Source organism: Ahaetulla prasina, chromosome 4 (assembly GCF_028640845.1).
Source record: "Ahaetulla prasina isolate Xishuangbanna chromosome 4, ASM2864084v1, whole genome shotgun sequence".
NCBI lineage: Eukaryota > Metazoa > Chordata > Lepidosauria > Squamata > Colubridae > Ahaetulla > Ahaetulla prasina.
This window is the reverse complement of record NC_080542.1, coordinates 127,871,513-127,885,944: the sequence shown is the minus strand read 5'-3', so window position 1 is coordinate 127,885,944 and position 14,432 is coordinate 127,871,513. Positions and strand designations below refer to the sequence as shown.

The 14,432-nt window shown below is 36.3% G+C and overlaps 1 protein-coding gene across 12 annotated transcripts in view; it reads right to left on the bottom strand.

Annotated features, from left to right (window-relative positions):
- SVIL (supervillin) overlaps positions 1-14,432 on the bottom strand; it is a 186,749-nt gene that overhangs the window by 102,919 nt on the left and 69,398 nt on the right. For 2 of the 12 annotated variants that reach the window (XM_058184300.1, XM_058184299.1), the window contains one exon: positions 3,482-3,563. The exons of 8 other annotated variants lie outside the window; for them this stretch is intronic. In XM_058184300.1, coding sequence (XP_058040283.1) covers positions 3,482-3,512 — 31 coding nt within the window. In that variant the 5' untranslated portion in view covers positions 3,513-3,563. Of the gene's footprint in view, positions 1-3,481; positions 3,564-11,856; positions 12,002-14,432 lie in introns of those variants that run through there. 2 more of the 12 variants (XM_058184310.1, XM_058184315.1) reach the window with 2 other exon arrangements.

Sequence of the window (14,432 nt, the reverse complement as noted above, 5' to 3'; positions counted from 1 at the left end):
ACAGTACATGATTTACGTGTATAAAGAATATACAGGTTCAATAGAGTAAGGAATCCTGCAGCAACTATTGTGGTAGCATTGACCACAACCACAAAGAATGCATTGTCTCAAACATGCATAACAAACAGCAGAACACAGGGTAATGTCCAATTTATTGCAACATCTTAGCAGCCAGAGAACAGTAAGGCTAAAAACAAGGTAAGGGATCATGTCTGACCACACCACCTGACTGTGGTACTAGAATAGATACTGATGTTATTTGAGTAACCACAGCCAGTCTTTGACACTAACCTGGTAGAGATAAAATATATCTCAAAGGGATAGAAATACATACAGGCAATCCTCGACTTATAATCATAATTAAGCCTAGCAATTACGATCGTAGGTCTTGATACCCATAAAATGGGCCATTATATGACCAGACTTGATTCTGCAATCCTTTTTGCAATGGTTGTTAAGTGAATATTGTGTATATAAAATGAATGTGTGATCATTAAGCCAATGTTATGGTCATTAAGCAAAACAATTTTTTGCGACAGATTTTTTCCCCCAGAAACTGGAAGTAGAAACATTGTAAATTGTGGTCACATGAGGGCCAGCTGCCCCAAACACAGTCATGTGACCATGGGCAGGGTGCAAATGTAAAAACTTTGGAACTGTAGCTCCTAAGTAGCTTTTCTTTATGAGCTGTGGTGGTGCAGTTGTTAGAGTGCAGTATGCAGGCTAATTCTGCTGCCTGACGGCTGCCTGCAATTTGACAGTTCAAACCAGCTCCAAACCAGGCTCAAAGTTGACTCAGCCTTCCATCCTTCCCAGGTTGGTAAAATGAGGACCCAGATTGTTGGAGGAAATATGCTGACTCTGTAAGCCGCTTAGAGAGGGCTGTAAAAGCATTGTGAAGCGGTATATAATAGCGGTATGCTATTGCTATTCTAGGGGATGCGGTGGCTCAGGGGCTAGGACATTGAGCTTGTCGATCAAAAGGTCGGCAGCTCAGCGGTTCGAATCCCTAGCGCTGCCGTGTAACGGGGTGAGCTCCCGTTACTTGCCCCAGCTTCTGCCAACCTAGCAGTTTCGAAAGCACATAAAAATAGTAGAAAAGTAGAAAAAATAGGGACCACCTTTGGTGGGAAGGTAACAGCGTTCCGTGCGCCTTTGGCGTTGAGTCATGCCAGCCACATGACCACGGAGACATCTTCGGACAGTGCTGGCTCTTTGGCTTTGAAACGGAGAAGAGCACCGCCCCCTAGAGTCGGCAACGACTAGCACGTATGTGCGAGGGGAACCTTTACCTTTTACCTACTGCTATTCTAGGGAATCCATTGTAACTTCAAATGGCCACTAAGCCTTCTAAATACACTTAGCACAGGGCAAAATATAAGGCCGTTTTGCACACGAGAAATATACCGATATGACTTCAGTTTAAGAAATTAACTGTGTATGAAAGTGTATGAAACGATAAAACTGGAGTGCCTGATTGAGGTAGAATGATCTCATCAGAATAATTTTATTAGACAGATGTTTAATTTCCTTCTCATCTTTGGACAATAAAGCCATATTTAAATGATTTACTATGTGTGCAAACAATCCCTTTAGGATTTTATTTTTCTGCCAAAATCCATTTCAATTAGTCGTGACTTATCAAGGGAATATAATAATAAACTATTGCATGGGACTCATGAGAACATAATATTCTAAGGCTTTCATGTAACATATGTCTGTCCCAACTGTTTACTCCTTACAGTTCTAAGAATCGGGAAGGAGTTCTGAGTCACCTAAATCCCTGTTTCCAACTTAACCATGCAAGAGGGACAGAAACTGCTAAACCCCAAGCACATTTATTGCATTTTTGCTCCAAACAATTATTCAGAGAGTATATATGAAACATGCTTAAAGGCATTACATTCTTGCATCTGCTTTGCCTCAGTAATCAGTAACTCATCTAAATTAGGTATTAACTTGTTTCCTTTATGACATATTAATGTATTGAAATATAGCACATGCTTTTTCACTAGCCCAAAAGCAAGGGAGCTTCTAGGCAGCACTTTCTCTCCCAAATTTATGTTGATTGAAAGGATTTAAGAATTTTACTTCAGCCCCTCCCAACCGTAATTTATTTCTCAACTTTATCATTTTTAAAATTTGTGGATTTTAATTTCCAGAATTCTTCAGCCAGCATGATCTGGTGAAAAACAATAACAGAGTGTTTGGAATGATAATCAATATAACAATTCTAAATAAGTAACATATCTTTTTATTTCTAGTTTTTATCTCCAGGGAGGACTTTGCCAAACTCTCATCTGCTTTTAAATCAAGGTTCTGCATATTTTCACCACTACAATGTTACCAAAGTTTTGCTTTAAATCCCCAGCTTTCTAAGTAATTTTAATGATTGTAATTTATTGATTTATAATATTTTGGTAAACTTTTAATTGCTATTTTGGGAAGATACATAGAGTTTACATATCAGAAAATGACAACTGAAAAATTATTTTTACTATTGCATCCATATTTTTGCTATTGCTCTCTACATGGGGCTGCCCTTGAAGAGCACCCGGAGACTTCAGCTAGTCCAGAATGCGGCTGCGCAGGTTATTGAGGGAGCGGTTTGGAGCTCCCACGTAACACCTATCCTGCGCAGACTGCACTGGCTACCTGTTGTTTTTCGGGTGCGCTTCAAGGTATTGGTTACCACCTTTAAAGCGCTCCATGGCTTAGGACCGGGCTACTTACGGGACCGTCTACTGCCGGCCTCTATCTCCCAGCGTCCGGTGCGTTCCCACAGAGAGGGACTCCTCAGGGTGCCATCAGCCAAACAGTGTCGACTGGCGGCCCCCAGGGGGAGGGCCTTCTCTGTGTGGGCTCCTACCCTGTGGAACGAGCTTCCCCTCGGGCTTCGACAACTACCTGACCTTAGGACCTTTCGCCGCGAACTTAAAACCTATTTATTTCGTATGGCTGGACTGGCCTGATTTTAAATTCTAAATTTTAAATTTTAATTGAAAATTTAATTGATGGGTTTTAAATTTCTGTAATTTTATGGGGTGTAATGTTATTTTAAATTTTCTGGCAAATTTGAATCAGTTTTTTAAGGGTTGTTTTAATTATGGTGTATGTTTCTGTTTGTATTTTATTTGCCTGTTCACTGCCCTGAGTCCTTCGGGAGAAGGGCGGTATACAAATTAAAACATTATTATTATTATTATTATTGTTATTGTTATTGTTATTATTATTACTACTACTACTATTACTATTACTATTATTATTATTATATTCAATCAGATCTTCCACTTTTAAGCCTATTAAAACAAATCAACTGCTTAAGTTCATAAGCTTCCTGAAATTAAGTTAACTTATCAAAAAGAAATTCACATAGCCAATTTAGTGACTTTCAGATATAATGGAATACAAACCAAATATCATCACTGAATACTCAAATGAAATTCTGGGTATTAAACCAAAACATTTGAAAGATACTAACTTGAAGAATACTGAACTATACCAGTTAACATCAGGCCTTCAAAACTTCAGTTCATAGTGTTCCTTCATTCAGTAGGCATTTACTGAAAGACATTTATGAGAAAACATTGCCGTTTATTAAATTCAGAGGCCACCCAAGTCTATCATGACTCTGGGCAGGACACAACACAAGGCAATTTAAAGCAATGCAGTATAAAACAACATAACACAATTTCCAATAGGCCTCTTATCCTATAAGGAATCCACCACTCATTCAATCTCAAAGCCTCAGAGAAGAGCAAGATTTCAAAAGCTTGTCTAAACAAAGCCAGGGTGGGGACTGTACAAATCTTAGGCAGGATGTTGTTCTAGAGGGCAGGTGCTATTACAAAGAAGATGCACTTCTTTACCCCATTAGGTGAGAGCATGCCAACTCCGTCCAGCCACTTGGGATGGGCACAAACTAGAGAAGGCAGATGTTGCATCAGTCAACTAGGCTATCAAAGTAGTCCTCAACTTATAACCCGAATTTCCGTTGCTAAGCAAGGTGGTTGTTAAGTGAATCAAGGCAGACTTTATGACTTTTTTCTGCCATGGCTGTTAAGTGAATCACAGCAGTTGTTAAGTGAATTAACAACACAGGGGTCCCCAACCTGTGGGCCACAGCCTATTTGCAATCGGGCCTTATTCACACGAACGTCACATGCACTCGCAGCCCCCCTTGTGCAGGTAACAGGTACTCGCCTGCCCCTCCCACAAAACCATCCCCCCCTTCTGGGCCACCAACCCAGAAAGGTTGGGGAATTATATGATGATTAAGCAAATCTGGCTTCCCCGACTGTTTGTCAGAAGCCAGCTGGGGAGATTGCAAATGGTGATCATATGACACCAGGGCACTGCAACATTTTGATTATGTGACTAGGGGGAGACTGTAATAGTCGTAAGTATGAGGACCCAGTCATAAGTCAGTTTTCTAGTTCCAATGTAACTTCAAACATCATTAAATGAATGGTTGTAACTCAAGGACTATCTTTAAAGTGTTAATAAGCAACTTATCAGGAAGCCTATTGGCAACCAGTGCAGCTTATAAAGCAAAGATTGTATGTGTGCCTAAAGCCATAACAACCTGTGTCACTGCATTATAGACATTCTGGAGTTGTCTTCAAGGGCAGCCCCATATAGACTGCATTGCAGTAGTCCACAACATGAGGATCATAATATTAGTAACTGCTGTAAGGCCTTCTGATTCATGTATGAGCACAATCAGCACATTAGATTAATCTGTGTGAAGGCTTTCTTGGCCAAGGTGCCACCTGCTCCTTCAGTAAGAGCTGAGAATTCAAGAAGACATCTCTCACACACCTCCATCCTGAATTATACATTAAACATAACGAGGGAAGTAGGATCCTGTTCCAGTACAACGATGTAACATTTTCGATCTGGAGATCCAAACTTTTATTTGATTATGTCAGAGGTTGAGCTGAGTATTTCCTTCCCATTCATAGCCCCGGGACAAGATCTTGACAGCAAATTGACTTGGTCACTTTTAAAGAAAATGCTGTTGTGCTTCAAAGCCATGTTTGCTTCTGACATTAAGCTACATTTCCTTTTTATTTTTCTCTTGTAATATTCAGAAAAATGTGTATGCAGACAATATTAATCTTACTAATAAGGTGCAAACACTATGTGGCTCAAACCTCAGAGAGGTATGGGCTGGTTCTCATATATAATTGAAAAAAGTTATCATAGAAGATAATTATTATAATTATTTAGAAATGTTCAGGGCACAGTTCTCCAATAAGTGGCTTCCACAGATGCAGAAATATAGTTACTAATAATAATTTATATTGTTTATTTAAAAGATACTCTTAAAAACAATATTAAAAATCCAATAGCAGAAACATGTATCAACATTATACTACTGAAATCAGTTAAACTATTATTTACATTATTACATTATTTCAACATTATTTCAATCAATTCAATCCATTGCCTTTAACTGGCCCTACAAACTATTTAGAAGTCTACTACTAATAGAACATAAACATTTCTGTTGGGAAAGATTTTCAAAATTGGTGATCATCGCTGAAAACCAGTCATATGCATATTCAAATAATCTGATCCTGAAGAACACTAATTGGAAATATTAACTATCAGTGCATATGGGTATTTTGATAATCCTATCTATGTTAACATGTTCATGTTTGTTCATCCAAATATTGTTACCAATAAAAATATTCTGCAAAACTACACATTAGATCACATGTTAGGGAGTAGAATGTAACTATTTCTCATCCTTCATTTCTGGCAAATAAATCAATTCAATATACCTAAAAGGTAATCTTGTTCATATTTTCTATTATGTAACTTTTAGTCTCTTTGAATACTAAGTTCAACTGAACGTTCTTTATTTTTCTTAAGTATAAGGAAACCATTATATGGGATAAGTAGCCTTCATTATAGTTTTTTTTTCATAATCTTATTAAGAACCTCTGCTTTAAATGAACCTTCAAATCCTGAAACTTCAATATTTTACTTTCACTTGTGACTTCTTCCAAAAGTCTACAGATGGTCTGTTTCCTATAGGGCATTCTGCAGACTGGATTTCATTTTGGACAATCTTTCTTATCATAAGACTGTACCTCTAGCGTGCAAACACTGAACATGTCATTCCAAAGATGGCTTCTCAACAGGGTCATTTCTAGAATACCAAATAGAGGTCTGCAATTTATTTTCCCCATTATAGTTGAAGAAAACATACTTTAAAACATCAGTATTCCAAAGATTAGTAGTTTACAACAACTAGAGAAGAATACAGAGAATAAGCCCATAATTAATAAGCCCATAAAAAATCCCCTTTTTCGTTAAAGAACTAGATTTGCTGGGTTTCAATTGTGCTTTTATCCGAAAAAAGAGCAATCAGCATATGGAATTGTTTTCATATATAGTATTTGGTGCTATACAGGCAAGCAAAGAAATGAGCCTTTCAGCTGGCACCAACAGTACACTGATATGCTGCTTATCGTTTTAAAAATAAATGTAATTTTATAAAATATCATTTATCCATAAAACGAATAGTACAAAAATTGAGCAAATACTTAAAGTGGACCCAATGGATTTGATTTTTGACTGATTCACTGACTTCAATTTATCTCCTCTAGATATAATTCTTAATAAAAACAATTTCCTCTATGAAATACTCAAAACTGGACTTCATCTTGGCTTCAAATGATAATTAAAATAGGTTAAAGGACAATTAGACTTTTGTGATGTGGTTAACATTAAAATCTCTAATTTAACTGACTTGATCTTCCAAGCCAAGCATTGTGAAATGTGGCTAATCTTTGGATGGGAGACAATTAGGAAAGTGAGATTATAGAATTAAAAGGAGGGGGGGAAATCCAGGAGAAAGCAATACGAGACCACACCTTAATGGAGAAGTTTGCTTTTCATTTTTCTAAGAATTTTTTTCTCAATATAATACATTATCTACTTTTATTTAAAGATCTTTGTGACCCATTTGATATGATATGTGTATCTGGAGTATGTATACATGCGTGTGTATATTTCTTGAATTCCAGGTCATATTCCAAATTTGAGAAAATTGCAGATCTCACTCTCCAGTTATGTGAATTGGTTCACAGACAGATTTAGAGGGTTCCAAAGTGTGATGAAAATTTTCTTTAAAAATTGGATCAAAGGAATGTCTCCTCCAACCCTATTCTACAGGATGCCTAAAATTAAAACTTGGAATGCTTCAAATGAATAAAACATCTGGATTTCAAACATTGTGAATTGTTTTTAAGTTTGCTTGGTTTTTTTCTCCAAACCACAACGTCACTTTTATTTTTTCTTGTTTCTTTTCTGCCAGGATTACAGAAGCATTTCATTTCTGTTTATAATGCTTCTTAAATTACAAGAACACAGGACTGTCATTTTCATAAATTCCTTCCACATCCACAGCCAATGATTGTCTCACTTGTCTTCAAAAGGTAATTTATGCCAGATGTAAAAAATGTAATCTGAAATTAGACAATATGAATTGCTAACACAAGACAATCTTTTCATTTTTAAAATGCTATTTAAACCAGAAGCAAACATATTATATACTCCAAACTTTCAACAAATTTACAGGTACATATTTGATCTATCATAATCACACTTGGTAGTAGAATCATTTAAACACAGGACAGAAAAGTTTTTCCAATTCCTATGTAATTTTACCAGCTATAACCAACCTCTCCTTTTTCAAATCCCAAGCAGTTGATGGAAAGAAAAAAATTCTGATTAAGCTTGCATGCTACAAATAAAATGTACTTATTCTCTCATTTATTGAAAGGGCTTAGAAATAATTTAATTGTACCTAAAAATTATAGAAAAAACTTCAGATTTTGACTTGAACAGGAAAAAAGCACTTACCAAACTAATAGGATAGAAATCAAACAAGTTTGAAATTGCTGGATAAATTGCTTTCAGTAAAGAGTTGTTTTGAATTTGTTGAATGGATAGTTATGAAATTCTAAAGGCTTATTAATCTGTTATGTCTAATCTGACCAAAAATTAATAAATTGAAAAGTTATTCTTCATTTTTGGATTATTCTCCCAATATTTCATCACTTTATTATTTACTTACTTACTTAATTTAATTTTTACACCACCATACTCTCAATATATACTCTGAGCAGTTCTCAAGAAAATATGAAAACTATAAAATGATTAAAAAAAACAAAGTAGTACTATAAGAAGAAACCCAAAACAAAAATGGCAGCAACAAAACACATATCCATTCCTTGGAAAGGGCTAGTCCCATCCTCGTCAAAATTTGGGTGAAGAGTCAGGTTTTCAAATGTGGAGGCTCCTAGGATGGGGGGACTTTATTCCAATGGAAAGCATGCCTTTGGAATCCTAATAAACGGCATTGTTTAATCAAAAGAACTAGGAGCGTGTCAATCCTGTTGAATTGAATTGGCCAGGTTGATACTATATGATAATATATTTGACATGCAACTCTTTGGCAAGACTATGTCTTCCTGATGCTATTAGCAATTCTGGCAGATATGTGGGAGGTGTTGTGTTTTAGAAGGCATCAGATTGGGAACAGCTTCCCACAACTTTTTAAAATGAGAAACAATTCATTGATTTAACCCAAATAAGAACCATCCAACTGTTTGCCCCCTCCCCACAGTTGTTTTTGAATTTTCAAACTTCAGCTGAACTTTGAAATTAAGCCCAATTTGAATGGTAGATATGGTACAAAGTACAAATCATTACAGTCCCCATCTATTATGACCAGCATGCACTCATAACAAGTGAGCAAGACCAATGTTAACCTCGAAGACTGGTCACCTAAATCTTTTCAAGAGAGGGTGCAGGTTACAGCCTACAGGCTATATGACCTCATGTGGTCACTATCACTGCAGAGAGTCAAGTCACATATGACCCAGGTAGTTGTCACAACCTTCACTTTCAAAAGATCTAAGAGGTAAAGTATATCACATCCTTACATATTTTTACATGTGAAGGACTCAGTTATGCTCATCTTCACATGTTGTTTACCATGCGAGAAAATGTCTAAAAGAATCATAAGGCTCTCAGCAATTTTAAAATTCACATTTATCCTACTGGGATGAAAAATGCTTATGTTTATTTATAATTTTTCATTTTATAGTACCCTATAAAGTGAATACTTAATGTGAGTTTGCTGGTAGAATAATTCTAGCTGCAGCTTATCGGCAAAGTAAGTTTTTTTTTAAAAAAACCCCTCATTTTTATGCATTTCTCTTGATGATTGCAAATTTAATTTAGTCTTATAATCTGCAATTAGATGACAACTAGCCCTTCCCTCCAGGTCACTTGCACAAATTTAAAATTAGCAACTGAACTGAAATACGAGTCTTAAAAATATCCTGCTTAATCCCCTTTTGGATGTCAAGATTCTTAATGTGGTAATAGGTCTAATGTCTCTCCCCATTCTGCCCCCTTTTCTATTCTTTTTTCACTTTCTTCCAGGTTTTCAAATTTCAGTCGACAACAGCATTTTGGGGGCTGTTCTCCCCAGTCACTTTTCCTGCCAATTTGTATGGAAGATTTAAGCTATCATCAACCAATTCTTTTTATTAAACTAGATATGCCCAATCCCTGCAATTGTTTTGTATGTCATACGGCTCTGCCATATGCTAAAAAGTATGCCAGGAACTGGCCCATTTGCAGAAGCTATTTAAGTCTCTGACACATTATTCTGCAAAGTTCAGTAGATCACAACATCTTAGTAACACCACAGGTATGTTTAACACCATAGTTGAATACTTCAGGAAGCAACCAGATCATTTCTACTTTCAAAAAACCTCATGCATTAATGAGCTGCTCTACTTTCTAAACTGATTTATTTTCTTTAATAGTATCCATGATATCATTGTTATGATCTGTAAGCTCTTAACAGGGATTCCAAGAAATTTCCCCATTGTATCATATAATAAAAAAGTTTGCAATAGACAAAAATGTACATTTTCAAAAAACTATGAATATGATCTATAGATGTAGAATAGTGTGCATCATACCACAGATCTTTTAATTGGCCCAATCTGGACTCTTTAGTAAAGCTCAGATTTAATTAGAATTTAAAACTATCACAAAGATAAAAAGCTGCCAAGCCTCTTGAATATGAAGTTTGTAGCAAAATGATTCAAATCTGTGGTTTGCTTCAGCTATGGCAATAGAACATTTTCCTGCCATGTAGCTTTCAAATTCAACATATGACTTAAGCTATGACTCAGCAATCTGCCTGGTGCCACTATTTTATGAACTATCTAATATTTCTATCCTAAATACTTTCTTACTGGGGTTTTTCCCACTTTGATTAAACACTTTACATCACTATATTTTTCTTTCGGGCTATGTCCTCATGTTGTTTTTCTTTGATTTCCAATCCATTAATGAGACAGGCTTAAACTGTCCTTTAAACGTACATCTACTAAAATAATAATTATTATAATAATAATAATTACAACAACAACAACAACAACAATAATAATTTTCCTCTTTATGCCAAAACCACTGAATAACAAATACAAATTATATTTTCCAACCCATTACCCTGGAGAGGAATTCAGGTGGGGGTGGATAGCAGGTAGGGGAGGAGCAACACTCATTTGGCTATTTCAGATTGATGACAGCACAGCCTCTCCTCTTGTCCCTAGCTAAACTCACCTACAACCAAACCAGTTTTTGTCTCTCTAAGAACCTGGACAAGGCAGTACTACACTGGTCATATATCAGACTTTATAGCTCTGGCTCAGTGGTTAAAGACCTTGAGCTTGTCAGCTGGAAAGCTGATAGCTTGGATTCGAGACCTGAGCGCCAAGAGATGGAATGAGCTCCCATTAACTGCCTCAACTCCTGTCCACCTAGCAGTTTGAAAGCATACAAATGCAAGTAGATAAATAGGTATCACTTTTGGTGGGAAGGTAACTTAGCATATAGTTATGCTGGCCACATGACCATGAAAGTGTCTTCAGACAATGCCGACTCCCTTGGCTAAGAAATGGAGATAAGCACCACCCTTAGAATCAGACATGGCTGGACAGGGGAAACTTTTATCTTTATTTTTATCTCCATTTACACAAGGCTGAAATACAAAACTGTGTTATGACAGTTCTTTCCCCTCAATTCTCTTCCAAACTGAACACAGAGGAATCTGGAAAGTGGCACTTTTGCCTATTAAAAAATAAAAAGGAAAAGAGGAGGAAAGAAATCTTAAATAAGAGTTTTGTTGTGACTCAGCTCCCTTCTGACCCTGATCTGGGTTGCTTTGTTGAGCTTAATTTATGAGGGTGTGTGGTGTAGGCAGCAGGGCACAGGAAAGGGTCTAGAGAACAGTTGAGTCTTGAAGTGTGACCCACTCTATTTTTGTTAGAGCAGTGCAAAACGTGGCAGACAATTTTCCCACGAGCTGGCACAACCAAAGAAATCTTTGCTTACTGAGTATCAACAGGCAAAATTAGGATTCTTGGCAGCAAGTCAGAACACACACAATCTGAGCAAGATTGGATTCAGCGAGAGGGCCAGCAAATTTCATGCCAATACTGTTTTCTGCATATATAAGAATGGTAGATAACTCCTGAATTTTAGTTTTAGTTTGCATTACTATACAATACAATGAATATGATGTTGTTAACTGGGATATAAGCAATGCTAACATTCCAAATTTCTGCAATCCAGTTAATATTTTTATTGTTAATAAGTATGACCAGAATATTAATGATACAGTTAATCTGTGGTTATACTTCTGTATTTTAACTAGAATGAATTTTCTCTGTTCATGTTGCAGATACAAGCATGGTTTAGTTTCTTTTTACAACTTTCAAATGTAGGCAATTATTTTAATTTTTTTAAACTTACCTACTAGTTCAGGTCAAAGGAAGAAATTATACCCTTCAATCTGACAAGAGGGTAGATTCATTGAAAGAAATGAAATGTAGAAACTTAGCGTTAGGTTTCTTCATTGCCAACAACATTTCTGGAGGATGAGAGGTCAGAGATCCCACTACAGTGACACATTATCAAAGCTTTAACTCCATGATAATTAATAAATAGCAACTAGTCATTTTGAACATATAACATTAACAAAATAGGCAAGCATTAACAGCACATTAGAAAAAGTGAAATAAATGCTTATGCTCTTTAGTTCCAGTTTCAGGAAGATAATCCCTCTCAAAAAAACTAAATAAATCATAAAATCAGAAGGATCATGCTATGCAAGAATTTAAATGTGTTGACCTCTTTTAAAGTTTTGATCCATATTTTTGTAATTATGGAACAACAGCAAACACCTATTTTATAAACTATGGCTCAAATACTTAATGACAAACATCTCTTGGATGGAGAATAAACCATGATGTTGATTTAGAAATATGTTTAGAAAGACCTTCCAAACTTTCAAAATGAGTCCATTTTCAGTTCTTAAAGTTCTTCAGCCAACACAGGCAAGTACCCTATATAATGTGCTTATTAAATCACTGATCATGAAATGTTATCCATTCTCCAATATCAAACCAAAGTAGACATTCCCACTGCAATTCCTCACATGTGAAAAACAGGTGAGCAAATATTTGTTGGCCAAATTCTGGTGGGAGAACCAGTAAATCAGCTCAGTTCCCAGCAATACTAGCCTCTAGCAGCCAAGGCTCTCTTAGGATGCCTTTCCAATCAGATATTGCAGAACATAGTTTATTATTATATATTATAACTTGCCTATCTGGAATCCTAACGTTGATGAAAAGGATAGGGCTCCTCTAGAAAAAGGAATGACAGAATTTGGGAGTAGAATTAAAAGAAGGCTCAGTTTACAATCCCTATGTAGCCAACAAGCAAATTAAATCCAAGCCCCCTTGAGTGCCAATGATTCTTATCTAAGCAAGTGCTGATAATAGGTAGTTTTTGAATTACAACAGTTCATTTAGTGACCGTTCAAAGTTACAACTTTGTTGAAAAAGGCGACTTATGACCGTTTTTCACACTTAAAACCATTCTGGCATTTCCGTGGTTACATGATCAAGACTTAGATGCTTGGCAACTGACTCATATTTATGACAGTTGCAGTCATAAATATGAGTCATGTGATCAGCTTTTGTGCACATCTGACAAGCAAAGTCAATGGGGAAGCCAGATTCACTTAATTACCCTGTTATTAATTAATAACTTCAGTTATCCACTTAATAACTGTCTCACTTGGCAACAGAAAGTTTCGGCTCGATTGAGGTCATAAGTCGAGGACTACCTGTATTAGTTGAGAAGAATTTTGTGCATAGGCTTATAATCAGCTTAATTAAACCTTTGTGTGTAGACCTGGCCTTTTGTGCCTGACAGCTCCTTAGATCATGTTTCAACCTTAACAACTTTACAACCTTAACAATTGTGGACCTCAACTCCCAGAATTCCCCAGTTGCTGAGGTTGAAAAAAAGTGCTCTGGAGTACTGAATAATCAGCTTCTTCTTCTGCAAAGAAAACAGCAGATGTTTTATTTGCGTGCTACTCGCGCTTACTGTTCTGAGATATGGAACAGAATGTCCTAGTGCTTTTTTTCCTGGTATGTAACATCTGGATTACAGGTGCAGCATGCAGTTAACAATAAAATATTCTGACGATATGTCCTTTCAACCAGCTTGTATATCAAAAAGAGCCCTTCAAATATCGTTGAATCTTCTTGTCCCAAGAATAAGGCTTTTCTATAAATATGCTTTAACACATGAAACCACATCAGTGCTATTCAGAAAGGGAATGTTACTCATGTTTATTCAATTTGTTTTAAATATATCTTCCCACTTTATGAAACAAATTAATTTCTTTTCAGTTTGCCTTCAAATTATTTTGCTTTGGGAAAGCTAATTATTTATCATTAGTTTCAATGATGGTTTGAACCTGTCATTTCCACAGAAGAACAGTATTTAATAACAGTCTTATCCATTCCTTAATGGCAAAGAGTGACATGAAGTTGTTGACTGATCACCCTATTAAGGCTCAGTGCAACATGGAACTTCTGTTTGCAAGTAGCAATTGTCACTAAAGAAACAGCTGCAATCCAAAATCCTCTCTTTTATTGGGCACCGGACACAACAATTGGAATGGACATTTGACACTCGCCTCCATGATCCTGCCTTCTGGGGAAAGTGGCAAGGTGAGAAGGATGTATTTATTTATATTTACATCTTAGATTTGTATCTTGAATTTCTTCTAGGAGCTCTCCTGTCTTACTATTGGCCCCACTAGTAGACTAGACCAAGAAATCAACTCCACAAAAAATGCTAAAATTTTTATTGCAACTGGCTATATATCTTGAAACTCTGGTTTTGCTATTCTTTTTCTTTATTCTTATAGTTCAGTGAATTAGGGAGGATTTCCAAACATGATCTGGATATTGCTTGTTGCTTTGGCAATGGAACTTCATCAAGGTCGTTTTCCTTATTCTCTACACTTC